Source organism: Pseudoliparis swirei, chromosome 8 (genome assembly GCF_029220125.1).
Source record: "Pseudoliparis swirei isolate HS2019 ecotype Mariana Trench chromosome 8, NWPU_hadal_v1, whole genome shotgun sequence".
NCBI lineage: Eukaryota > Metazoa > Chordata > Actinopteri > Perciformes > Liparidae > Pseudoliparis > Pseudoliparis swirei.
The window spans coordinates 15,377,020-15,404,069 of NC_079395.1; the positions used below are offsets into that span (position 1 = coordinate 15,377,020).

The following is a 27,050-nucleotide window of genomic DNA, read 5'->3' on the forward strand; positions in this document are numbered from 1 at the left end:
TTGACACAATCGCAATGCCAACCTCTTCAATATTCTGCCGATTACAGCTGTACGTAGCTCCTAGATTAATCACAAACATCTCAGTCTGCTCATAAAGCTAAACTGCATTACTAATGTGACAAAATCTGCTTATTCGCTCTTTGCCTCAGTTTTCAACATCATTTAAGTGTTCATCAGCTCAGTTTGAATTCACGCTTTTAATCATTTGTGAAACATAAACGACACCTAGGAATAAAATCGCTCAGTGAGTGCTGACACACTGAGCTCTGGCTAGAACTGCAGTGTTACCATGTGCAACACTCATGCTGAATTGAGCAACTGCACTTGCAGGAGGTTAATGACTGTTTGCCGTCTGGTTTCCCAACAGTTTCTCAACTCTACTCCTCATAATCTTCAGACAGCCACAGCTCACTGGCTGTCTGAAGGAGAGCCGGTTTACACAGCGTCTAAAAGGTGTCATATTCCACATTGCACCATTTAAACACAAAAAAAGACACCGTTATATGATATGATCTATTCAAACAAACGCCGAACTAATTCCAGAACGACGTTTCTCCATCAAAGGTCGAGAAGGGAAGTGGAAGAAAGAAAATGATATTTTTCGAGTGTTTGCTCGTCTCAATGAAACGAGGGCCGAGCGGAAAATTTGCCAGCAAATATTCTTAGCGGAGCGTTTCATTTCTACTGTGAAATGGAACGTCTCACAAAAGCTCATTGATGCAAAAGGCCTTTTCAGCCACAGTGATTGCAAATTACTTTAAGAAGATTGGTTCCCGCTATTGCTCCTTTGAGTCAAGTTGTTTGCTTAGTGGCAGCAGAGAGGAGAGAAAGAGCCTCTCTCTCCCTCTCTCTCTCTCTCTCCCCGACAGTACAGGATATGTTTCAGGCGTACCCATTTGTCGGCCCACGTGACTTCGGTAAAACTTGCACCTTGGGTTCAGTGTGATGTGTTTTTTCCAGGAGAGAACTTGGTAAAGTCGTAACAAGGGAGTGTTTGTTCTGAGGGGTGGAGTGTGAGCTGGCAATGGAAAGAGAGAAGTATGCACCAGAGGGAAGAGAAGAGACTTTGAAGTTAACTTCAAAAAGGAAAAAAGAACACAAAAAGACCACCACTCGTCCCGAGATAATGCTGCAAAGTGTTGCATTGAAGGGCACTTCATCGAGCGTCGCGGCCCGGATGATGCGTTTGTGTGCTGTCGGCCAACCCTCGGAGGTTGGCGCCACGCTCGTTCTCTCGACAACAATAATGTTTTTTCCACATGGGATTTTTTTATTGTTGCAGAAGATAACTTCTGCAAGTTTATTGCACATTTTGTTCAGCAAGATAATCTTCAAAATGAAAACCACTTTTATGGCTTTTAAAGTGTGACTGCAGGAAGCAGCTGACGTTGGGCTATAAAAGAACTACAGCGCGGTCGCACGAGCAAACGCGACTTTGTGGAGAGGCCGACGAGACATCTTGTCGTCTAATTTCGCTTCTTGTTAATAACCACCAAGAGTGGGCTTTAATGACGTATTTTACAACGTCGAACACAACTTTAAGAGCTCTTCTGGTTTAATCAAAGATCTTAGAGCTCCAGAGAGAGATGTAGTGCCGTATATGACCTACAGGGGGGAGCAGCTGGGCTCACGGTTATGGGTTAAGGTTACCAATATTAGGCAGAGTTGCATCCAGCTTAAGTAAACACTGGTTTAATGCACCCTGGGTGTGCACAAAAAGTAACACACACACACACGCACACACATGTGCATCTTGCAAAATGCTAACAGGTTAATGGTGAATGGTTCCCAGTGGTGACGTCTGTGTTCACTGAGGAACTTCTATTCTACCTTCAGTGAGGTGTGTGAGGCGCATCTGTTGTTTGTGACTGCAGAGCCTCGTCCAGCTCACTGGCACAGAGAGACAGAGTGGACTGGTTAGACTGGCACAGAGAGACAGAGTGGACTGGTTAGACTGGGACCGAGAGGCGGACTGGTTAAATTATGCTTTGAGAATGAATGAGCAGAGTTTGGAGGACGTTGCAGAGCTCAAGACTGGCAGACGGACATTCAGACAGGTGAGTAGCCTGCAGCAACACACTGATTATCTGCGTTACCTAGCAACATCGTGTTTTGTGTGTATGTTTGTGTGTGTGTAGGTGTGTGTGTGTGTTATACCTGCAGTTTCTCCTATATATATATATATATATATATATATATATATTGTGGGCTATATTGTCTGTATTGTATTATTATAAATCTTTGTGTTGACTGCGTTGGTTCTATAACATGCGTCGGGCCATTCAGAGCACGTGCGGTTATTGCTTGCTTCTAATTTATTGACAGCCATTTCTGTTGATGTGTCTGCAGTCCTCTGTTCTGGTTACTTCTCAGTAATCAGCTGCAAAGGGCCAAGTGTTGAAGCAGAATGTCCTCTTGGTTCTGCCACCAGGACCCAGTGGTTTGACGCACTTCCACCAATTTATTTTGCAGCCCAAAGATGTTTGTCTTTACTTTAACAATACATGCACACTTTTATTTGAGAATAACGTTAAAGGCTACTCTTAGCCTACTCTTTCCATTCCCGTGTAGGACATCTTCTAGCATGTACTACTGTCACGGGAGTATTAGGGTGGACCCAAATGCACGACTCAGGAGACAGAACTGGAAAATAATTAACATTACTCCAAGTACCGGCAGGAACAACACAGACGGGAACAGATAAATACACTTAGTAACGCTGAAGAGCTTGGTCAAGAAGAACACAAAACAATCTGGCAGAGAACAAGTGCAAGTGAGGGAACTTAAGTAGACGGGGACTAATGAGGGAATGGGCAACAGGTGAGATGGGCATGAAGACCAGGTGAAGGTAACGAGGGACTAACGAGGGAGTGATCAGAGGCAGGTGAAGGGAGTTGGACTGACGAGATGGGAAGCAGGATCTGGAATGATATGATCGTTAGTGAGACAGGATGAAAACAACAAATAAAATAGGAAGGTATGGAGCTAAACTGTTACAACTACCGAAGAAGACACATTTTAATTGTTGGATGCACCTCTTACTAAATTATTCTCTACCAGAAAAAATGAGAAGACCCACAGCTGCTGGCCTGTGTAGTTTACATCCCATTCAAGTGGATGAGGGACTTAAATGTGGCTATTTCCATGTATTTCTCATGCATTTAAGTATAGACTTGACGGTATTGATAAAGCATAAGAAGGATTCTGGGGAAAAATGCTTGAATTTCTGGTTTGTTTGTTTTTGTTTGTTTTGTTTTTGTTTTATATATAAGGCTCTTCGGAAAACAAGTTTTCAAGCAATCATAGGTTAGGGCAATTATAAGCTGATAGCTTCAGCCTTAACCCTGTCGGTCAGCCACATGCATCTTTCTTCTTTTTTTATTCCTGGTGGTTCTATATTTTGCTGATCGAAATAAATAAACTCATTCAAACACATTCATTCTTTTACATGTCATTTAGCTTCAGCAGACGCTTTCATCCAAAGTGACCTACAATAAGTGCATCAACCAAGAGTACAAACTCAGAAAGTAACATTTCTTCAAGAGAGTCAAACTACAAAAGTACCATAAATAATACCATAAAAAAGAGCCATTTAAGTGCCATTTAAATTCTAATCTGTTTTTTAATCCAGATATGCTCATTTCAAATGTGTCGAAGGGGCTACGAGTAGACGTCAGCTGAACCGTGAGGGGCTGAGCACTCAACAATGTTTAGGAACCACTCAACTGAAAGTGTTCAATATGCTGTCAACACTTTAATTGGTGTGTACAGCTTACAACATCTAATTGGCTCAGCACATCAGCGATGAAAATGATTACTCAGGGAGTTATACCCTCCTGATTCAATACCAGATGCAGCAGTGAAAAGATGACAAGTTGTGAGATATCATTTTCCCACCTCAGGCATTAAAGAATTCACAAAAAAACTTGTCGTTAAGTTATGCTAATACCTTGACAAATACTTTGCGCAGGTTAATTAAGAGTGAGGATCCATGAGGTGTAACACATATCCGAAGTACATGTCTGAGCCGTAATTGCTCCTCAAGACAAACTGATTACTTGCATCAAAGATTTCTCCGCTACGGCCATCAAAGCGATGATGAAAATGACATGTTGATGAAGATCACTCGAGGCAGGAGTGCTTATTAATTGCATTGGCTCTGCAGCTTTTGGCCTTGTTCATTTACACAGTTTATAACATAAACGCTTTTATCTCCTTATTTTGCTAAATTCACTGCAGTGAAAGTGGATGTTCGTGCAAGGGGAACGTTCTAAGGCAGATGTCATGCTGATGTACATGCCCCACAAACAAATACAGCTCATTGTTGTTGTGTTACCAGTCTGCGAAAAATGACCAAGAGCTTTATTTTCGTATGCTCAACATAAATGCGTTGGCTGTTAATAAATATTGCATGTTTGTGAGCACGCCTGGGTCTTAGCCCCCACTTTGAATGAAGACGCCGGTGTACTACAGTATATGATACGTTCACACCCACAGATTGTAACTTCATGTCAAAACTAAGAGGCTCTGTTCACTTCGGTTTATATCATAAACAGAAAGATGAGATTCCACAAAGCTAAAGATGGAGAAACCTGATTTATCTCCCTGTCGTCTTCAAAGTTGTGCTGTCCTTTATCCTTGTATCTCTTTATGTCAGGATACATTATGCATGCAGAGCTACAAACAAAGCCCAGCAAGAATCCTCCTTTAAAAGAAAACATTTTTCAATGACCCAAAAAAATGGAAATATTTCCTAAATATAAAATTTCATGCATAATTGGATGGGATCAAAACGGGTGCAATCACATTGAAGACTACACAGGACACCTCCGTTCCCTCTGATCACAGGGAAAAAGTTAACATTTACATTTGTTATTCCCTGCCTTTTGATTCCTAAAAAATTATATCATCTGTTCAAAGTGAGAGAAGTCAAGACAACATACACATCCTGTTTGTATTTTATAATCTAGTGAAGTCGATGTAGTTTTGCACACTTGATGTGTATTCTCGTTAGTAGTGTCAGTAGAGTCAGTGGTGTCAGTAGTGTCGCTAATGCCTGAACATGATGGTGCTACTAAGACACGTCTGCTTCATTGGGCTGTAAGATTTCATACACTTTGAAAAAAGAGAATATTTCACTTAAAGCCCAAATCATTTGATTATTTGAGGGTTTCTCTCCTTTTAATTTTTTTAATTCACTAATTTCAGCTTTTGAATAAATTTCAAACTAATTTTCTTTGACAATATATTGTGTATTCACATGCATAATTTCGAAATTTGACTTTTTATTTGAGCTTTAGAGGTTGTTTGATTCTAAAATGAATGTTCAAAGCAGATGAATGTGCACATAATGATTGATTTAAATAAACCAGGACCAATGTCAAATATTAAAGAATTGCACTTAAAATCACTCAATTTAAGATAAATACAAAAAACAAAAACAAAAATACAAGCATCTGTTGTGTTGATAATTCTTTGTTGAAACAAATCTACATTTTACCCCGTGATATTATATAGTCATTTTAATCCTAAATATCTCTAGTAACAATTAACAAGGGAAATTAACAACTCAACGACAATCATATTTTTTAATACACAGTGATGAAATAATAGGAAATGTGCATCAGAACATTTAGGACCACGCTGGCAAGCATACAGTGAAGATCCAGATATCACAGAGTGTTAATCAGGACTAAATGGGGAAGGAGAGCAGATTTCAATATTGTGTTTTCCCCCCCGAGTAGAACGGTGGCTTACACTCTATCAAATTAATTATGTGGGGAAAGACATCAAAGAAGTTTTCTTCAAAACTTTTTTCCGCATCAGTTGCTTTTTTTTTTGAGAAGAGAGACTCGACCATGAGTCTAGATTGCTGCCCAGGTGGAAAAGTAGGCGGGATTACAGCCATCTGAACGCCGGCAGACCTTAAAGTGTCTCTCTCCTAAATACAGTTGCTCTGAATTTCACATGGGAGCTCTAAGAACAAAGTGCTCTCAATAACACTGTACTTCTCTCTCACACACACACTCTCTAACCCACTCACACACACACACACACACACGCACATTTGCAGGTTCAAGCCTCTGCATGTGTCTTCCTTTATGTACTAAAAAAGCTCATACAAAAAGTTGTAAACATTCTCCACAAATGGCATTATTATACATGATAACAATATTCTGTACACTGTCCCCGTATTTCAGCTGGATCTGTGCCCATTCCGACGTGAGGTCCTCCCCGTTAGATGAAACAAAGTCTTTTTAGTCCGAGCTCGTTTGAGTTCGACGCTTTTGAGATGCTCCGTCGCTGCACCGACTGACCCGGGATCAGACATCTCTCGAAGTGAGACGAGAAGGATTCCTACACCATGGCCAGGGCGTCCCTGTCGGGCGCCATCGAGATCCACAAGTCCTCGGCCGAATTATTTCTCTTCTTCGTTTCTGACCTCGCCGTCGCATCTTTGCGGCAACAGCAGCGGTTGGCATGGCGACAGCAGCAGCAGTGGCAACACACCACCAAAGTCGTGAGGAGGACCAGCAGGGGGAGCGTTAGGAGGACCGCCAGGCAGACGGTGTTGTACACGCCCTGGTGGTGTTTGTCCGTAGCCAAGCTCCAAAGTTGGTTGAAAAAATCCCGGATGCTCTCCGTCGCCCCGTCCATGGCTTCAGAGCGGCGGCTCCGCTTAATCGAATATGTCTGGCAGTTGTGAAGTTGAATTAAATCCTCGAGGGGGTTGTAAAGCGTGTAGGTCAGTAAATGTGCCCGTTAGGCAGCAGGATATACATCTGGTGATTAAGATATGGTGATAATTTAAGTTGAATGTTTTTTATTGAACCGCTTTCTTCTTCAGAAGAGTTTACAGCGCAGTGTGAGGAGGCGTTTGGATGCACTCAGGCTCGTGCTGTTCATGTTAAATGGAAACATTGGACAGGGTGACTTCATGCGGGCCTCCTTACAGCCTCAACGCGTCCTTCAAACAAATCAAGAAGACCAAAAGCTCTTTTGTTTATGGCGAGATTTTCTTTGAAATCCCCCGAATGTGAGGATCTTGACGGCGGGTTAAAAAGCCCAAATCCTCCTCCCTTCAGCCAAGTTGGTAAACGCTGCTTGGCATTCCTCAAACTGCTTTCTCCCTCTTTGTCTTCCAGACTCTTCTCTTGTCTTCTTGACCTTTTTGCTTTCAGTTTAATTTTGTCGAGATGTGGTTCAATTCGGGCGCGCCTGCGGAACAGAAGACGGGAAGAGAAAAGTGAACATGGACAGAAATGTAATTTCCAGAAGACGGCTCTCCTCCCTCTCGCCTCTCGCTGCCTCCAATCCATCCCTCCGTCTCCACCTTAAACGTCTCTACTCCTGCTCTCCTCTTGTCAGTGTCGGCTTCAGATTTATAGCTTTCCCTTCATTAATACTGCAGAGGAGAAATTCAGGATTCAGGGCAGATCTCTCTAAAAGTCCCACTGAGAAAGACAGGGGAAAAGAGAGGAGGAGGAGGAGGAGAGGTAGATTGTGTCTGTGGGAAGGACAGGTCGAGATAGAGGTAACCAATCTGTCTAAGAGTCCCGCTGAGACGGAGAGTGTCAGAAAAAGAAAAGAGAAGGGAGAGAGGTGCGCTAGAGAGAGCCGCTGCAGGAGATTTATCGGAGTGCAGCTGCTAACGGCTCCCATTGGAGGAGAGAGACGGGGACTGGCTTACCATTTCATAAATGTCTGAATGTAACATTTTCTCCTGACCCCGGATTAAGTCTCCTCCTAATAGCTCTCCTGGAGAATGAAACGCAGGGCTGTGCCTCAAGTGGCCAAGTCAGGTGTGCGAAAGAAAAGTCAGTCTTATAGAAACGCCGTGGCCATGTCGTTTCCTTCTTCTCTGAGACTGATTACGTCGGAGGCCTTGAGGCGACGGCTTTCTTCAAATCGTGACAAACAACTATTTTTTAAAATTATTTCAAACGCCACTTGATTCAAATAACGTGCCCGAGATTCTCTACAGCTCTCGGCTACAGAGCTTGTTTGTATTCTAGATGCGAGAGGGAGGAAATATTTTTCATCTCACATTTGGCTGCTTCTTAGGCAGAGAGAGAGAGAGAGGAAGAGAGAGAGAGAGATGCACCTGCAAGTAGAGCAAATAGATTGGCCGTGGCTGTCTCCGTGCATCGCGTCTCATGTGTGAAATTGGTTCACACACAGACAGCCTGCTAACTTCCCTCCTGGTCATTGGCTCAACAGGAAGCTGAGCTCTTAAAACTAACAGCGAGAGTCCTAAAATGTCACAATCAGAGTTCCCGAAACAGAAGTCTTACAGATCTAGAAAAAAATCGCCACATTTGAAACCGTGCTATACTTTCTGGAGATTTGGTTCAGTTTGTTTTCGCATCACGAAGCTCAAAAGCACATTTTTCTTTCTTTTATTTCAGGTGCAAGCCTTTTTATTTTTGTATCCTTTATTTAAATCCTTACATCATGTGGTTCCCAACCATGGGGGAGGGGCCCTCACAAGGGTCACAAAACATACCTGTGAGGTCACAATATGATAAAGAGGAAAGGAAAGTAGAAAAAACACATCAATGCTCAACTAAATGATATTCATGTCTTTTTTTGTGGATTACTTGATCATTTTCCCTTCAAGCAACGAAACAAACTTTAAATAAAAGTTGAAATAAAACATTATCTGTGTCCCAGTTCCATTCTACACACTAACTGTTTATCTCAATGGAACAAAGTGGAATTGACGGGAACAAGTGATGGGGTCCGTCTGTTTTGTTTTTCAGCTAGTACGCACAAGGTCAACAGACTAATTGTTTCATACAAGCAGGAAATGATGCAAGAACAGCGCAAAGTTACTCAACCTGTGACTCAATGAGGTGTCAACTGTGTTTTTGGAGCTTTGCAGTTGTCAGACTCTCAATAATCATCATCAATGTTCTCCTTTAACCCTCCGGGGTCTTGCGACAATATGTATAAGACATATTTATTTGAAACCCAAACATTGGTAATGTTAATTTTTCATTTGCACCCATGAAGCTTTATCTGTAGTCCAAAGTAATTTATTAGTCCATATTGTCATCATGTTGGTGAATGTTGTGACAGACACATCATTTCTACTCAAAAACGGATAATAAAAAATTAGGTTTTAGACTTTTTTTAACATGCATCTACCATTTTATTCATATATTTCACTGCTTTTGTGAACCCAATACTTTTTGTTAAACACATTTCAAATACCAAAACAGTTTGTCCACGTGAGTAAAGGGATGTTTTCACAAGAGATATGAATAAATAAAAAAATCAAACTTCATTTTTGAGCCTTAGGGCCATATTATCTCCTTAAACGTGTGCCTTAGGACACGTGTGCCTCATTATATAGAGAGCTGAGATTGTTCTGCAATTGTTGATGTCAAATACATGTCTATGTGTCACATGCAAGTGCCTTTAAAAGCTGAATTTAACAAATGATGTAAAATCGAGAAAATGACCCCAGACCCCAGAGGGTTAATTGATGAGTAACGGAGGTTTGCAAGTAAAACATATTTTTTTCCTGCGCATTTTTAATTTGCTGAACTCAAGATGAAGACGAATCAGACACACGTGGATCATCGTCTTCTCCAACTTGACCCTAAACTCGACTGAAGCCTGCGTGGTCAGGTTGCCGTGAGCCACGTTATCCGTGGTCATTTCCGTTGCCGTCGGCACATCTCGTCGTGACGAGCTCGGCCGAGCAGAGGAACCTTTGTGTCCACGCTCCGAGAGCCACCGTCCACGCGACACACACGAGCCGCTGAACAACACATCCGTGGAGTGAGACAATGGCGGCAGCGCAGAGGTGTGATCCAGCTTTATGAAAAGATGACTAACAATGCATCGGTGGTGAAGTCGTGATATGGAATGGATTAGTCACCAAGTGGTATGATGAGTCGAGTACAGGCCAGAAAGAATGAGTCGTGTGAGTTTAGTCTAAAACGATCTTGAGAGAGAGAGAGCGAGAGAGAGACCTTACAACATCCATTTTTATATTATTTTGTTATGTTGTCTTCTCTGTGAGCTCTCACACAAAGGCAGGGGGAAATAAAGTAAAGTGCTCTATTAAACAGAATGTTTTCCAGCTCCGGTAGTTTAAACTCTTTTGTTGTTGAACATTTCTTGAAGTAAACACTTTGATTGCCAGTAGGATTATGTCTTTCTCAGCAGGCCATTTTCAGCGGTTTAAGGTGCAGAACAGAAGAGGTACTTTACGAGGAGAATGTAGGCATGTGTGTACAACAGATGGACTCAAAATATTTTTTTAAAATGAGTCCACTGGATTTAGATAAATACCCCGGGTTCATATCATCTCAATGAGATGCATTCTAAGATTCCGCTTCACTTTCTCATGACACTGAGTTCTCCCGGAGCCATTCACATACAGGAAAAGGCCACTTCTGGAGCACACAAAGCCAGGAAGGGGCTGAGAAACATGTTATGATTGCACCGTTAGCCCCTGCTGCTTTTTTTTAAGGAACATGTGCGACCTCGAAGACAAAAGTTGTGACAGAAGGCGAGGCAGGAATCTTTAATGACTTGCCCCGAGCACACGGTCAGAGCAGATCCCTCACCACTCGGGATTAATACAGCACTTTCAGTTTGACTCGAGTCAGCCACCAGCAAACCGTTAAAGCCGCATGGGTTCGCTTAGCTTTTGCAGAAAAACATGAGCTTTCTTCGTTTACTAAGTGCAGCTGTTTTACTCGAGTAGCTACAGGCCCGCAGATAGTTAGTTCTCCACGGTGAGCGAGAGCAAGTGTGCAAGCCCACAATAGTTCAGGCGTGTGTCAACTCAATCCTGACTGAGTGAAATGAGCAAAGTTGAGGACATTCTCACAGTAAAAGCAGGGGGAGGAAACAGTGACCGTTTGAGCCACAAATGACCTCTTGAAGGGAGCGATTGGTGGAGCAAATGCAGAGATTATGACAACAGACACACGTTTTCATTTCATAAACTGAAATTTGAATCAAATGGTTTTCATTTTTCAAGAAAGTCAAGAAGAAGAGGATCGCATAGGGATCTTAAGGGCACTCTAAGGCAGAAATAAATACATGAGCTTATCTTTAGAAGGTGTCAAACATCCTGTCAAATATAACCACTGCCAAAACCACAGAGACTGCCTCAGGAGCAGCATGTTTGCCTCCACTGTCGTCCAACAGCAAAAAGCATCAACAGCTTATATAAAGCACTCATAACGGTCTCAAATGATTTCAAGGTGCTGGCGCTCAAGATCTCTTTCAAAGCGGCAACTTACCCCACAGGCACGTGTGAAGTGGCGGGTCAGCTGGCTTCTCCCGTCTCATCCGGTCAGCTGCTCAAACTTCTGTCGTTTCTCTTTTGGCATCTATGGCTTCTGCACTTTTCTGGTCCCCCTCACCCAGACATCTTGACAAGTCTTCACTTTCTGTTCCCGTTTCCCTCCCTGCCCTCGTTTCCCCTCCTCCTCTCTGTGAGTGAGTGTGTGTTTTGGTCTCGACGTCACTGCACCCTGCCCACTTTGTGTAAGAATGGGCCCTCTGTCTTTGCTTGTGTGTTTCCTACATGGGAAACGTGGTTTCTGTGGTTGCTTTACTATACTCACACAAGCGCTGCATGATGTCATACAGCGAGGGATATTTGGGTAAACTGAATAGGAAAAGAAATCATGAGAAGCCTTTATTAAATGTGTCTCCAAACAAACTCTCCATGTTAGTGTATTACAAGAAAGGCTCCTCTCCATGCACTGATCTGAAAACCCTGCACCACCAGGCTGAGATGCAGGCGAGGCTGCACCAAATAACACAAAATTACAGCAACAACCACTCCACCCATCTCAGTCCCAGAACGGGGATAAAAAAAAGAAATGAAAGCTGTTAAAGTGTGTGTGTGTGTGTGTGTGTGTGTGTGAGTACCACCAGGTGTAAGAGCCAGATGCAATTGAGATATGAAAGAGTGAGGTCATGTGGACTGCACACGGACACACATAGTTGCTATGCCTTGTGGTCATTCATTGCCCTTTCAGTTCAGTCAAGCAAAAGAGGATTTTTATTCAAGTAAGAAGAAAAAAATGAAGAATAAAAAGTGTTTTGCTGACATCAAATCGCAGGCTATTTATTTTCCGGCCCTGAAAGGGGGGAAGTTAAAGTGCACTGATTCAAAACTGTACTCCCAAACACTGGAGTGTGTACGTGTCGACATACAGTTACTCAAAAAGTGGTCAATCTGCATATAATCAGTTCACATACACACTTCAAATGTCCCTTATATGTTTCATGTTTCATGTTTATTTCACATTTTAAGCCTCCATATTCAACGAAAACAATGCTATTTTTCTAAATAATAAATGAAGGATTTTTACCATTGATGCCTTTTCAAAAATAGCAGTAAATATAGGACATTTTAAATCTAAAATATGATTAGCTAACCACTTCTATGCTCATCTACTGCTGGTGACATTTTGTCTGATAGACTTGAAAACACAGCTGACCACCTGACGGGCTGAACATGCAGGATGTCTTTTCTTTGCTACGGTGCATGCTTACATGGAAACTGATGAGACAAGCCTCGCCATGTCTGCAGGTGTGTCTGAGCCATCTTAGACAGATAGCAACCACCCACACACAAACACACACACACACACACACTAACAGAGGGTGCAGTCTGACTGGCAGGGCGTGTCGTGCCACGCCATGGAGCTATATCACAGCTGCTGTAGAGGCACTACAGTGTCCAGTCACCTCAAGCAAGTGTTGATTAATGACCTCGGTGCCGCAGCACTTTCCTTGATGAAAATCCTTCTTTCTAGTAGTTTATATGAAAATGGTTTCACGATATATTCTATTTGCTGCTTTTCGTAGCTCCTGCTGCCATGACTGCATGTAGATACCTATTGAGAGGCGGAGTCCCGCTCCTTCTGATGTACCAACACGGGACTCTATTTTGGGAAAGAGTCTGTACGGTAGACAATGACGTGTATCTTCTTGATCCCGTGTGAATTCTGACACGAGTTACACATATGACGCTACTCAATTTGAAAGCAAGTCTCATTTTGCCGTAAAACTGTTGATATATAAGGCTGTGAACATATGTCAAAACTTCTTCTCACCCCAAATGTGCATATGTAAAAGTGTAACTTGGCTATGTGCAAATGTAATGATGTTACACATGTTACATGACGTGTCGTATCCAGCAACTCTAATCATCAGCCGGGGAGAGAAAGAACAATCAAAGGATGAGCAAAGACATCGCAGCATTGTTTGGGTGTGTGTTGACAACTGGAAGGACTTCTCTATACCTGTAGGGGTCATTTGAAAATCTTATATTTTATCTGCTTTTTAACAGTAAAAAGATGTGAGGAGTAATTTGAAAAAGCCGTTGGATCTTACGCAACAATGTGTCTCTTTAGGTCTGGCTTTATGTTCTTCTTACTCCTTAAGGACCCTTTTATACTTGCCCTTCCCTGTAAGTAAACTGTATATTCAAATGACACTGCAGTGACCCTCATATGCGTCCCACTTCCTCTTTGGAAACCTTCCTCTCAATACATACACACTATGCTATAATGGGACTCCCATCTGGTTCATAGAAAGCTTATTCTTAGACGTGCTCACCTAGGAGGAAAACGCCTACACAATACACCCCTTTATCTCACTCGGGTCTGTAGCTGAACTAATTGCAGGAAAGACCAGTGAGGTCACACCGGATCGGTGATCATACAATCAGGATAGCAAAAAAAACGACTGTGACATTACCCGTAGAATTAAAGAAAGCCTTGTGGAATTACTGGACTGTGCAAAATGCCATTACAAATCACTTCGACCTACTGGTCCTGCCAACACACACTGACGTACGAGTGTGTGTGAGCCTAACACGGTGCCCTCTGTGACTTCTTGAATGTGAGTGCTAATGAAAAGTGACTAAAGGGATTCTGTAGAGCAATCTGACAAGTGTCCAGAAATAGTCTGCTAATAAAACCAGTTCCCCCCGCGGGCCAGTCGGAGCTGTGACTCAGCCCGGTACAATGTTTGGGCCCAGTGCTGTCAACACAAGCAGAGAGCTGGAGACATGGCAGAGACATGAATAGTCTTTATAAGGAAATGCCTTTTGCTCTCCAGAAAGGCCGTAAATAAAGTTGGTTGTTAGGTAAACCTTTTACAAAAAGGCTTTTACAAGGGCAGCTAATTGCACATTCCAGCTCTGGGAACATCTGAGCTATTTTAACATCCAACTACATCATACTCTCAGCACAGTTATCATAAGAAACGGGCTGTATTCTGGGAAAAGACGTTACATTAATCTTTCTGTGTTTGTGAAGAACAGAACTTTGGTCTATTCTGCTAAATATATAAATAAAGGCGACGCCGTATGCTCGCAGTAAAGAAGGTATTTTCCATAGTGCTTAAATTAATCAATGGGGAATTTCTGAATTCCTCTTTTCTCTCGAGTACTTCCAAATACAGGAGAAGCTAAATGAGACAGTGTGTGTGTGTGAGTCTGCGTGTGTGTGTGTGTGTGTGTGATGACTAGAAGCAGCTGGTTTCTGAGTCCAACAAGACACATACATTTGATTGTGAAAGTGATAGATAGATAGATAGAGATAAAGTTTGAGAGATAGATAGATACATAGATACATACTGTACATACATGCATAAAGTATCTGAGTTAAAACAGACAGTTGAGTGTTGAGGCAGATTACTGCTCCATAATATTTGCTGAGTCATGTCTTCTACAGACAGCCTGCCTGGTGTTTCCTACAACCAGAAGCGTCTGACGCTCTGACGAGACCGTATGTGGTGATGGGAAAGCCAAGCACAAACGAGCACGTCCCTGTTTAGTTTTTCTTTTTTGCAAGTGTTTAGGTAAAATAACAACAGAAAGAGGACAAAGCACATTCCTAATTTAAATCTGTAGCTACAAGAACATTTTGACACAGCATGCAAGTCAAAATATAAATGTTTACACCGCAATGAAGAAGAAATAAATCAACCTCAACTCATATCAACATGACATTTAATGTTTTGTTTGCAGTCATCTCCTCAGTCTTCAGTCCCCTCGCCCAGCTATATTTTCAGCTCCCACTGAATGTTGGTATTCTTGTAGAACATGTTTACATGCTTTAATATCATTTTAAAACACATTATTTCCGTACACTGTTTGTCTGAATATATCTGGAGTCCAGTGGTGGACCGTCAGGGCCAGCTCGGCCTTCTCTGCAGAATCACAAAGTTCTTGCTATTTTATTTGCTGGTGTATTACATTATAAAATTATTGTGTGTGTGTGTGTGTGTGTGTGTGTGTTTTTGCAAAAAGCAAAATGTGCACTTACTTTCTGACAGGTACACACAGGTATAATCACATTCCTGCACTGTGACTTCGCTCACCAAAGTCTTGAGCATGTGATGAAGAGGAGGCTCTCACCCTCAGGCCACTGCAGCCCTGAGAGGCCCTATTCCTATGTGTGTCATCTCTCGTCTCTGAATGGCTCCTGAGGACCTTTGTGTAGTTCAGCTGATGCAGACGGGGGTTATTAAGGAGCGCTGCCGGCATACTGGAAAAACAAAACTCCATTTACTATGTGGCCTCAAATCATGAATATAAAACGTCAGAACATCTCTTTGGAGCGGGGAAAAGAAATTGGAGAAAACTCTCAAAACGTCCAGAAAATAAAAACAGTTTTAAGCCATAGATAAATACACAACCCGGCTATAAAAGAGGAGATAGTTGGACATCATTCAAACTGCGGTACTTATGTACTTCGGCAGTAACAAAGGAGTAAATGGAAAGTTTGTGGAGGAGCTGCAGCTAACTCGATAAATCAGGGAATTCGGATCGGAGCAAAGTGAGCACATAAATAGGATAATAAATGTGTTATTATAACTTACAAGCTATGGTAGTCTGACTGCACAAGACATACTAATAATAGATACTGTAAACTGTGGAAACATCCAGTTGCTGCCACAAACTGAGTAACTTCCCCAAAAGAGATCAAGCCTCATCAGCTATGCCAGGAATGCTTCATGTTGGAGTCTGGCACAGTTGCTCAGTCAGTAATAGTCGATAAAAACAAAGAACAGACTCATTAAGCAGAATAAAGGCTTTAGAGGCTCCCTCCATGCATTCATAAATTAATTACAAGTGATCAAGAGCGCTTTAATGAGTGGTTAGATTGTTACAGTTATAGGCGTTTTTCTCTTATCAATTGTGATTCTCTGATTTGGACGAGCAGCATGAAACTGATGAAGTTGTAGAACGCGATGCTCAACCAAGCACATCAAGTCTTAACTTATATCTGACTCAGCTGAGGTTGTGAATAGTTTAATATGAATGCCTCTGTGGTCTCGGAAGCCTGCCGGCTCCCCCACTCCTGCTCACGGGGCGTTGAGCATCAATAGTTGGCTGATGAAAATCAAGCTGCTCACTGGCCAGTTTCCCAATTAAGCCCCGGCGTTTACAGCCCTATCACAGAGACTCTAACTGGGAGATCTGGGTTCCGCCTCCCTCGTATTCAGATGCCAGGGCTTGTTCACTTTCTGGAGTTCAGTGAGATGTAAAGAGGCTGTAGCGGCGCATGGAAGGCTGAGGATGGCTCACAACGCCGCTTTTCATCAGCTTCACCCCCACGACCAGCTCCACGCTCCATCCTGTGGAGAACGAGTATTCATGCTGTTTAACTGTGTTTAGCGACACACACACACACACCCAAGACTTTTCTGTCATCTGCGCAGCATTTTCCATCTTTTCATATGTGAGCAGAGGGTAAACATGATTATTGAAATTATAATTTTCAAAGTTAATTTTGTATTTAGTTATCACACTTGTCTGCACAGCTAGATTGAGTTACAATGGCGGAAATACAGTCTCTACAATGTTTCCCCTGTTTACAGCTTCAGGACCGACTGACCGACAAACACCGACAGTTGGGCTTTTGCCAACCTAAAAAAGAGTTGGAAAAGTTCACTTTTAAAGATGTTCGGCAATTAAATGTTGGATATGAATCCTAACAGATTATATGCAAGACAAATCTAATTAATTGTCAATCACATACAAAAGAAGCTTATTGAGCTTGTCGAAATAGGTGCAGCCCAACAGATTACCTTCCTTGTATTAGTTGTTTTCATCCTGTCTGCCTGTTTCACCAACTATCATGTTTCCCATCTCGTTAGTCCAACTCCCCTCACCTGTTCTCTCACCTGCCTCTGGTCCCTCCCACCTCGTTAATCCCTCATTGCCTTCACCTGGTCCTCATGCCCGTCTCACCTGTTGCCCATTCCCTCGTTAGTGCCGGTCTACTGAGTTTCCCTCACATGCGCTCGTCCTCTGCTAGATTGTTTTGTGTTTTTCCGACCAAGCCCTTGTGCGTTCCACATTGTGTTTATATATTTATGTCTGTTCCGTTCCTGAGGTGACTGAGTGAAGATCATTAGTTGCATTTCTGTCTCCTGAGTCGTGCTATTGGGTCCACCCTAATCGACCCGTGACATTGTCACAAGATTCTGAAGCTCTTCTCCACTCAATGCAATGACTTCTCGTGCTCTGAGCTGCGCCATCCATCCATCATAAAGTCAAACGGTCTAATTGTTGGAATTCCATAGCATGTCATATCGATTAAGAAATAGGTGTAGAATAGTAACGTAAAAACAATTTTGATATATGTTGAGACAGGTTTTTAAAAAGTCGTCCCTAAAATGGTGAAAAATGTTAAATATATTGTCAAAGAAAGATCATAGTATGTGTAATAGAACAAGTAACATTGTACAATCTGTCGCTATCAACACATCAATACTTGAGGATACAAACTGTATTTTACAGAATGTTGAGAAAAAGTCACGATACATTTTTATTTTTTTAAATCCTCAACTCAGAACAAAGTGTCAGGAAAATGTCATCGGGGAAAAGTCAATGACTGGTTCGTCGCAAAAGTGTCAAACAGTCATGATGTTGGTAGTCATGAAAATATATTAAACATTCTTTTGTTTGGTATGCCATCCAAATGTCATAAAATGTAACTGTATAGTTTGTCATAAAAATGTCATAATACGTAAAAGGCCGTAAATGGAGACCAGCTTGCGATCAAACGGTCTGTGACGCCGAATCGGTCTCGACGAGTAAAGTCAGCGGCCAAAGCACCCTTCCCTACTTCCTATCCCCTATTTCCTGCCTTCCTTTTGATTTCAACTAGACACCTAACGTATGACTTCATCTTGCACTCGTGTGAGGCCACTGCTGTGACGCAATCTGTCCACAGACAGACAGCACGTGAAACAAAAAAAGGACGGTGTACACCCCCACATTTATTGTTGGGAACAAAAGACTATATTTTTACGTTGTACTAATTTATGAACTTTTGTTGCTAGAATCGCCACAAAACAGGGAAAACTTATGAACAGCAGGGGGGGAGCGAACGACCGATACGAACACCTATAGTTGGTGTTGGAAAAGTTTACATTTTAAGACGCTCGCCAATTACAAGCAGTATAAGAATTCCTTAACTAATTTTAAGCAAGAAAAATCTAATTCATTGTCAATATAGCGATCACATGACGCAAAACAATTTGGTAAACATGCATAAAATAATCTCATTGAGTTTGTCAAATTAGCTGCAGTTCAACATATTAGCTAGTTGGTGTGGTTTTGGTAGTTATAATGTAATAAATATATCGCGGTCACTTTCAATCAAACCAGATTTCTCCATCAGACAAAAAACTAATACAAGTTTTCAATCACTTTCTTCAGCCGCCACCCCGATATCATGGTCGGGGAAACACTGAACAGGAAAAGGTTTGAGATGTCTGTCATGGAGGAACTACAAACACAGCAGGATATAGAGTATCTTAAGGATCAGAAGGTAGAATCATGGTAAATAAATGTGATCAGTTTTTTAATTCAAAGCGCTGCTCCGATGTGAGCCGGCATTGGTTATTAAAAGACGAGCAGAATGTGGAGTAAACTATAAAAACGTTAAAATAACAGGGAACTGATCCTCACATTAGTCATGATAACTCTCAGACTTCCACATGTATCAAACTGGGAGCTTCGTTTTCACGACGCAGCTTTTCATGCAAAGTGTTTTGTTTCGATGAAGGCTGAGCGTGAGCTTATCTCTCTGACCTTTACTCCACTAGTGCTGGGTTGCTCATTAATTTGTGTCTGACTAATATATTCACAAACCTCATGCATGCTCATTATTTACCGACTGGCTTTTGCTGACCAGACCTTTTTAAATGGATAATTAATGGATAATTAGAAGATGCAGTAATTAAACAATGAATCTCAAAAGTGCTGAATCGGGGTTTTGTGAGTATCTGTTTTTGCAATCAGTTCACAGGCTGCTACACATGCATGTGTGTGTGTGTGTGTGTGTGGTTGTGCATAGTTTTCTTGCATGAGTGAAGATGCTTAAATCAATGATTGTTATAATACAATATTGTCAGATTATGAGATTTATAGTTATTCAAGCTTGACTTGCACCTCGTTGTCAGCTGTAAACTGACCCACTCTTTAAGCTGTTTCACATTCAATACACTTTCATAATATATATTTGACAACTTAAGCTTCTCGCTGCTGGTTTCTATTGAAAATTACTTTCTAATTTCATGTGGTTTATTTTTAAAGTAGAATCTTACATTGAAGCATTACTGACATTACAGAGCTGTCTGCCAGTGTCAGTTATGAACTACCACATTGCATTGTGGGATATCTCTGCCTGCTTTATGTCGAAGGTTCGCATATGGTAATTTTTCACAGGAAAAATATGCAATTGTTTTCATACAAAGGTTTCGATGTTAGCATCCTAAACAGCTCATTCTCATGGATTAGTTTATCATTACTTTCACTATTTTGTCAGATCTGTGATCAGGAGATATTGACGGGCATCTTTTATCTAATTGTTAAATGCTCTTGTTTGAACATTGTCTGAAGTTTTGTAATTGTTATTTAGTGATTTATTTATTTCTCTTTCCTGTGACCAGTTATGCTAACCAAGCATTCTGTTGTCACACATTTTATTTGATGAGTAATTGTACTATAAATAATTGACTCTCTATTTCGGTACATTTTAAGCCACAAAAAAACCAAATGAAAACAAAACTAATTGACTTTCTATTCGCTGCCACATTTGTAACTTTGCCATCAAACTCCTTTCGATAGTGGAATCTAATGCTAATCCACAATGCACAAATCATTTTCCACAGGTGAATTATTGAACTATTCCTTCAAACTAAACACATTTCCTTACCCTTTATTCAACCAAGAGATGTTATAAATTCATGTTATTAAAAATATCCTTTTTTTCCCCGGTCATTCTTACAAATGTGCTCTTGCTGTAAAAAACATTCTCTCCAAGGACCTCTCTGCAGATGCACATGTAAATGTTGGTGGAGTGAATATGTAACCAGGACGTCGTATTCACAAGAGTTCCCGTCTCTATTGTCTGTGTGAAAGCATAAATTAGCGATGCTGCAGCCACACCGGCAGACCTTTATTGCTCTTTCACTCTTCACGTGTAACTGCTGCCGGCCTTACTTCAGTTTTTAATGGCCTCCAATTAGAGTGGAAGAAACTTTTCAAAGTTTATGACACGGAGTCGGTGTGCTCGAGGTACTTCATTATTTCGTGGGAGTAAAAGAGGAAGTCACTGCGGCAGCCGCAGCCGGACACAAAATAACTCTTCATGGGAAGATACTTGGATGTTAAAGGCCTCATTAACAGTTCACCAACAAATGCACATATAATTACCTTCGCATTGAAAATGCGGAAGGTTATGTTTTGATCGCCGTGTATTTATTTATTTATTTGTATGCGTGTTATTCGCAAAACTCAAAAAGTATTGAACCGAATCGCATGAAATTTGGTGGGGTGATTGGTTATTATCCGGGGACCAGTTGATTAGATGTTGGGATCGATCGGGTCAAAGGTCAAGGTGAAGGTCATGAACAGGTCAAAATCTTCTTGAATCGCATGAAATTTGGTGGGATGATTGGTTATTATCCGGGGACCATTTGATTAGATTTTGGGATCAATCGGGTCAAAGGTCATGGAAAGGTCAACATCTTTTTTTTACCAGAGCATGATACATTTTTGTCCAATTTGCATGCAACTAATGCCAAAATGTTCATAATTCAATGCCCAAGCTTGTGATATGCGAAGGTATGCGCTCTACCGAGTGCCCGTTCTAGTTACATCTTGTTCTAGTTTTTTTTAAACAGAAGCAGCCCAAAGCATCCGGACTGACAAAAAAAAATGTTTTGAGAGCAAATTTCTCGTAAGTAAAAAATATATAAACTGAGAATAAATGATTCAGAACTATTTGAGAGCTAAGCTTTTTGATTGGCAGCCAAACATTCTACTTGTATAAGCAACACTAACAATCAGTATTATCAGTGATAGATTGTTTTACTTACAAACAAGAAATAATAGACACAAACATACCTTAATATGGGATGCACAAAGCCCAGGACAACAGGCTCTACAGCACCCAGAGCATCGTTTATAACACACACACACACACAGAGGTTGAGCGGTAGTTCAAGAAGGAAGACTCTTTACACGGCGGGTCATGCATAAGGGTCTCAGTCACAACTCCCAGTGATTGCAGCTGATCTTGGGGGGCATCCACTTTAAAGCGACCAATTAGATGCGCCACAATGGTCTCTAAGCCAATCAGATCGTTGCTGTCAAACTTTAAAGGAGTGTTCTAGTCTGCCGTCAGCTGTTGTTTCAGCTTGTACCTGAAGGCGACCCTCCTCCACCCGTCACCTCCACCAGTGTCTGGACTCCAGGGGGATTCTGTCGGATCAGAACTCAGCGTCACCGCCTCTTGTGTTCACCAAAGACTATATGCACAATTCCATTTTTTTATGAAACCGACGTAATATATTATTGTTGAATTCGGAATAAGTCTCTCCTGATTGAAGTGATATTGGTGAAAAGAGCCAACGCACTGCAAGACGAACCTCTCAAGATGGACACAATTAGAAGCTTGTAAAGCCGGCTCTTTCCTCAGGCGGTGGGAATATCCTAAAATCCTCCACATTGAATATACTTTATGTTTTTCTCTTATATAGAAAAATAGTCCTATAAACTGCATTTTGTTACAATTACAATAAATAATGTTGTCTGTAATTGTGACAAGTGTGTAGCCGTCTCTAGTAGGTAGGTAGGTAGGTAGGTCTCCCCCCCCCCTAAGCACCAATAAGGGATAAGCAGCCAGAGGGATATTCAATCATAAAGTTTATTCCGACCCCAGACTGTGTCTCTGCTCTTGGCTCTCAATCTTCCGTCTGTCCACCTCCTTTATGGAGACAGACTCAGATACACAAACACAGATCGTCATCAGCTGGACTGATTACCAATCTGATTACCAATTAGTCCAGCTGATGACAATCAGACACCGTTCCCTGAACCCCCGCTGCCACAGTAATCAACACACTCAAATACAAAGAAGAAACAAACACCAGATCAGACAATTTGAATATTTTATTAATATGTAGAAAATGTATTAAAAAAGGAACTATATCGTACAAGTCAAACTAGAGCTACATTTGACGATACCCATGGTTATCCAACAATACATCCTCAGTTTCAACTTCATGAGCTTCTCAAACAGTCGAGATTGTGTCAACATTTATATTTCGTGGCAAGATTTCAAATCAATGCAGTTTTAGTGTGTGGCTCACATACAGGGGTGTGTATCAGTCAGTTCACATGTTAAAGTAAAACTATGAAATAAAGCATTCAGATTGATATCGTAGAGGACCACGTGTCACTGATTGTATTTTCTCACAATGATGCAACAGTCAGAGTAATTAGAAAATAAATAGAAGTTGAATAACTAAGAAGATGGAGCTCAGTAGGAACACATAGTAACACGGTGTGAGTGTATTCCAGTGGCGGACTAAGTTTTAATTTAAAAAGATGGAGGAGATTCTCTTTTCACACCATCCCTTTTTTAAAATATTTAAAATGAAGAATTAGTTGGCTTGCATTGAGGAAAACAAATGACTTGATTTATGTTCATCATCAAACCAAAGAACAATCAGGCTCTTTCCACGATGGATTTCCATGTTCATGACAACATGGGCTTTACTTTTTGTCCTGAAGGTTTTTTTTTTTAAACAAATGGAAAACTAATTTAAAAAATGTCCATATCAAGGCAACCCGACCAAAACAGTGTTTTCTTTTTTGATGAATGATTAAATGAAGAAAACAAAAAATTCAATAAATTATAATAACATCTTATAGTTTGCCGTTACAACACAAATGACATCCTGTTCCTTTTCTGCGAAGCTTCGTGACCTTTTTCCATCGTACAAAAATGCAAACGTCATCTAAATAGTTAATGAAATAAGTACTTGGAGAATTCCCTATTCTACTATAAATCACGGTGGGAGATGGATTGCATGAGAGGCTCTGAAACAGTCACTTTGACGGTGGACCGTAAATCAGACCAGGGAAAGGTCACCTGTTGAAACCGGTTTCTTATGGATTATATTTTAGGTTATGTTGGTTTTAGTTTGCGCCTGTGGGACATTTCACTGTTTGCACAACATCTTAGAGGCCGGATGAATCTACATCTACATCTTCTACCTTACACACTATTTCAAGAGAACCGTCTACCTCGATCAGCAAAGAAATATGTCACGAGCAAACCTCTTGTGATGACGTTGGTTATTTACCTTCAGACTCTTGATTGCGCTGCAGTCAGCATGCAGCGGGCTCCGCTCCCCGCCAACACAACAAAGGTGAAACGTACAGCCGCTCAAAGGGACATGGTTTAAGAGAAGGCAATCTGAATTAGTTTGCAGCTAAGGATGAAGTCACATTATCTTCAACTCTATATCTACGCGAGTATATTAGTCGTTAATAGAGGGGAAAGTCACCAAAAAAAGAAATGAAAAATATACACAAGCAAACCAGATTGTCTGGTTTCAATAAGATAACTGAAAAGAAGAGACAGACTGGCGACGGCTGCTTGAGGACGAGATTTCCAGCTGTTAATATTTGGGTTATTAAACATATATATCAGACCACATGTTGCTTGCAGTAAAGGGGACATTGATTTCTACGGATTGGACAACACATTTTCTTGATTATTGATCGTATGAAGCCGGAGAGGAGACTTCACCAGTTATACGAGGTGTGTCTTAAATGTTTTCCTTTAACAGAGGGAGAAGGAACTAACAGGAAACGGCAGTCAACTCTTTGTGTGACGCTGTGAACACTGGATGAAGCCCACCTGACTGAAAGAATACCGTCTTCACACGCCGCTCTGATGTCTTTGTTTACTTCCTGTCAGCTGGCAGCACTGGAGAGGCCAGTCGACCATCTATGCACGATGCCCAGCCTGACTTTCTTTTGCATAGAAGGCAGTGTTCACGTTGCATGAAATAACGCAGAGGGACACGAATACCATAAAAGTCCCTGAAAAGTGAGAATCTATGAATACAGGAAAAAGCTGCGTCAGTGACAAAACTAACGGGATCCTTCGTTATGATGCAGATCTTTGGTTAAAGATAGGGTATGCAATATATTTTTGGGTTCATTGGGAAATAATTCCGTCATAACCTTTCGGCATATTTTAGTTTAAGAGAGAAAAGAGAGAGAAAACTAAACTTCTGCACCTCCTCCCGACTCTGTTTTCAGGCTTCAGTAAATCGAGCCCACAAGGGGAGACTTTGACCAATCACAGATCTCAGGTTTCAGATAGAGGGTGGATCCGATTGGCTGTTCTCCAAATGCAGACGCACGCCCCTTTAGGCGAAAAGCCTGACTCAAAAGTGGAATATCGTGCAGGAAAAAGGCTCTTCAAACCTAAAGCAACCGCCCAAACAAGGAAGGAAGAATTTAAAAAAGAGACAATATCGGGGAAGCGTTTCTGAAATGGAGAGAACACTAATAGTTGAGTTGGCTTGACGGCGACGGTGAGCAGAACTATTCGCCACTTTGTCGTCTCTGAAACGCGCTGCTGGTGTTGAAGCGTTTTAGAGCCTCGAGTCACAGCCAATCAGCTCAAAGGGCTTCAGGCCCCAAAGGCTGCAAAGAAAAACAGGACCGGCATTCCTATCGAGCTGCAGCTATTCAAGGGTTTCGCTTTTCCCTGATTCAGAAATCTTCCTACCTCAGGATATTATACGATGCTGAAAGGTTATCAGAGAATTTCTTCCCAGCAATGCCACTAAATCAAACCGTCTCCCCCAGCTTCTAATGCTCCATCTGTCTGCACCGTCTCTGCAAGCAACCGCAGCCTCTGCACCAGGGGAGACTCCGATATTAAAGTCGAGGAAATAATATCTAAATGCCCATGAATGACTCAATAAATAATTGAATTGAGTGAACAACAAAAGCTTTGCTGTGTTCCCACTTGTCGTGCAAATTCTCCCAGTGTGGCTACCAATAATTATGGTTTAATAATTAATATTCATTCTGCTTTAAACAACCAACACAAAGGAAACTGTATGCAACAGTAACACAGACGGAGAGAAATAAAACAAACACCACAGATGCTAATGAAACTGTTGCTGGTGCACTGCTTGGTGAATGATAACTCAGGACGTTCACTTTAGTTTTTTGATATTATTTCGTCTCTCTAATGTCCAGTATTTGTCGTGTTTTTACGATTACATTAACTTAATATAGGCTCAAACACCAATGCATCAAATCATATTAAATAGATGATTTTTTTGTCACAATATCAGCTATAAAAATATATATATATCTTACAGTTAAGGGTTTTAAGGGCATTTACAGTTTATTGTAATAATTGTAAAATTATTAAAGTGGTTTCAAAATGGTTAAAATAATGTTAGCTCTCGCAGTCTTGAGGGCGTCTCTGAGCACACGTCCTGCAAATCAGACTGAAAGAAAAGAAAAAGCTTCTTGGTTTGCCTTTCCTTTTTCTTTTCTCTTTTTTCCCTTCTTTTTTTTGTTTACAGCAAATAGAACCATTGTCATTTAACGTATTTCATAAATTACATACAGCATCCTATCATCTGGGTAGAAGTACAGCAGGAGAAAGACAGCTAAAGCCGGGCTGGAGCCTGATGAACAGAGTTCGGATATTGTTTCGCCCTTTCTCATATTTCATGATCACATTAGTGGTTATTCCAGTGTCTAGTACATTAATAATAATTATGATATTTTCTTTTTTTTCTACAACTGAATATTAATGAAACATTAGTAGCTTTTCGTCATCACTAAACGGCGTCAAAGAGCACATCAGTGGTGCACACGGGTAGCGGCAGCGTCAGTAAACATTGTCCGAACTCCATTCATCCAGAACTCTGGGCTGCGTGGAGGCGGTGTGTTTATACGGGGGCGGACCGCCTCCTCTTGCTGCTGATGCTACGGAAGTTGAATGGCCTCATCTTCATCTCCACGAAGGGAATAGAGAATTCGTGGCCTTTCCAGTGGTACCAGTTAATTCCCTGTAAGAGGAGAAAGAGTGATTTCAGAGGCTGCTTGAACCAACAGGTCTTTAAGAGGCAAGGGCGGAAAACACAAAACATTTAAAGGAAATAGAGAGTCTGAAGGCAGGATTGTTATATATATATATATATATATATTCAGTAAAGCATATATTTATTTCAACCGAGGGAAGCCGTTAAAAGCAGGAGGGCAACCATCCTGACTTAAGAGCTGGCACAATCATGAATTTAGTGTAATTATAGTCTCACTCCATCCCTGCTAATCCCCGTCATTCTCAAAATCTTCCCATTTGCAGCCTCACACTGAGAGGCAATTTCTCTCGGCGTCTCTGCTCCCACCTGGTCTCATTTCATGTCATCAAACAACAAAGAAGACGGCGCAGAGCGCAGAGAGCGCAGCGCTGAAGCTCGGAAGCCGCTGCAGTTCAGCCTAATCACGGCTCCGCACAACCCCTCGCCTTCTTTGCTGAGAGGGGCTGGGAGAGAGCGACGTCACCCACTCGGCCACCTCACATGTGGTGAGAAGCACAACACCTGTCAGGGGGGGGAGTGGGATACCAGTATTATTGTCACGAATTCCCCACCTTCCTAGTTAAATTCATCCTGCTTACATGTTAATTTAACTCTCCTGTCATTCC

At 41.4% G+C, this 27,050-nt stretch overlaps 2 protein-coding genes across 2 annotated transcripts in view; both read right to left on the reverse strand.

Moving 5' to 3' along the window:
• Positions 1 to 5,574: 5,574 nt before the first annotated feature.
• Positions 5,575 to 11,390, reverse strand: LOC130197954 (uncharacterized protein KIAA0040). Its single transcript, XM_056420946.1, has 2 exons — positions 11,268 to 11,390; positions 5,575 to 7,218 (listed from the first exon to the last, which is right to left on the reverse strand). Exon 2 carries the CDS (start codon positions 6,655 to 6,657, stop codon positions 6,358 to 6,360), a length of 300 nt encoding a protein of 99 aa, XP_056276921.1. The 5' UTR covers positions 6,658 to 7,218; positions 11,268 to 11,390; the 3' UTR covers positions 5,575 to 6,357.
• Positions 11,391 to 22,450: 11,060 nt separating this feature from the next.
• Positions 22,451 to 27,050, reverse strand: part of tnr (tenascin R (restrictin, janusin)) — a 179,705-nt gene continuing 175,105 nt past the window's right edge. The window contains exon 30 of the mRNA XM_056420767.1: positions 22,451 to 26,412. Coding sequence (XP_056276742.1) covers positions 26,293 to 26,412 — 120 coding nt within the window. The 3' untranslated portion in view covers positions 22,451 to 26,292. The remainder of the gene's footprint in view (positions 26,413 to 27,050) is intronic.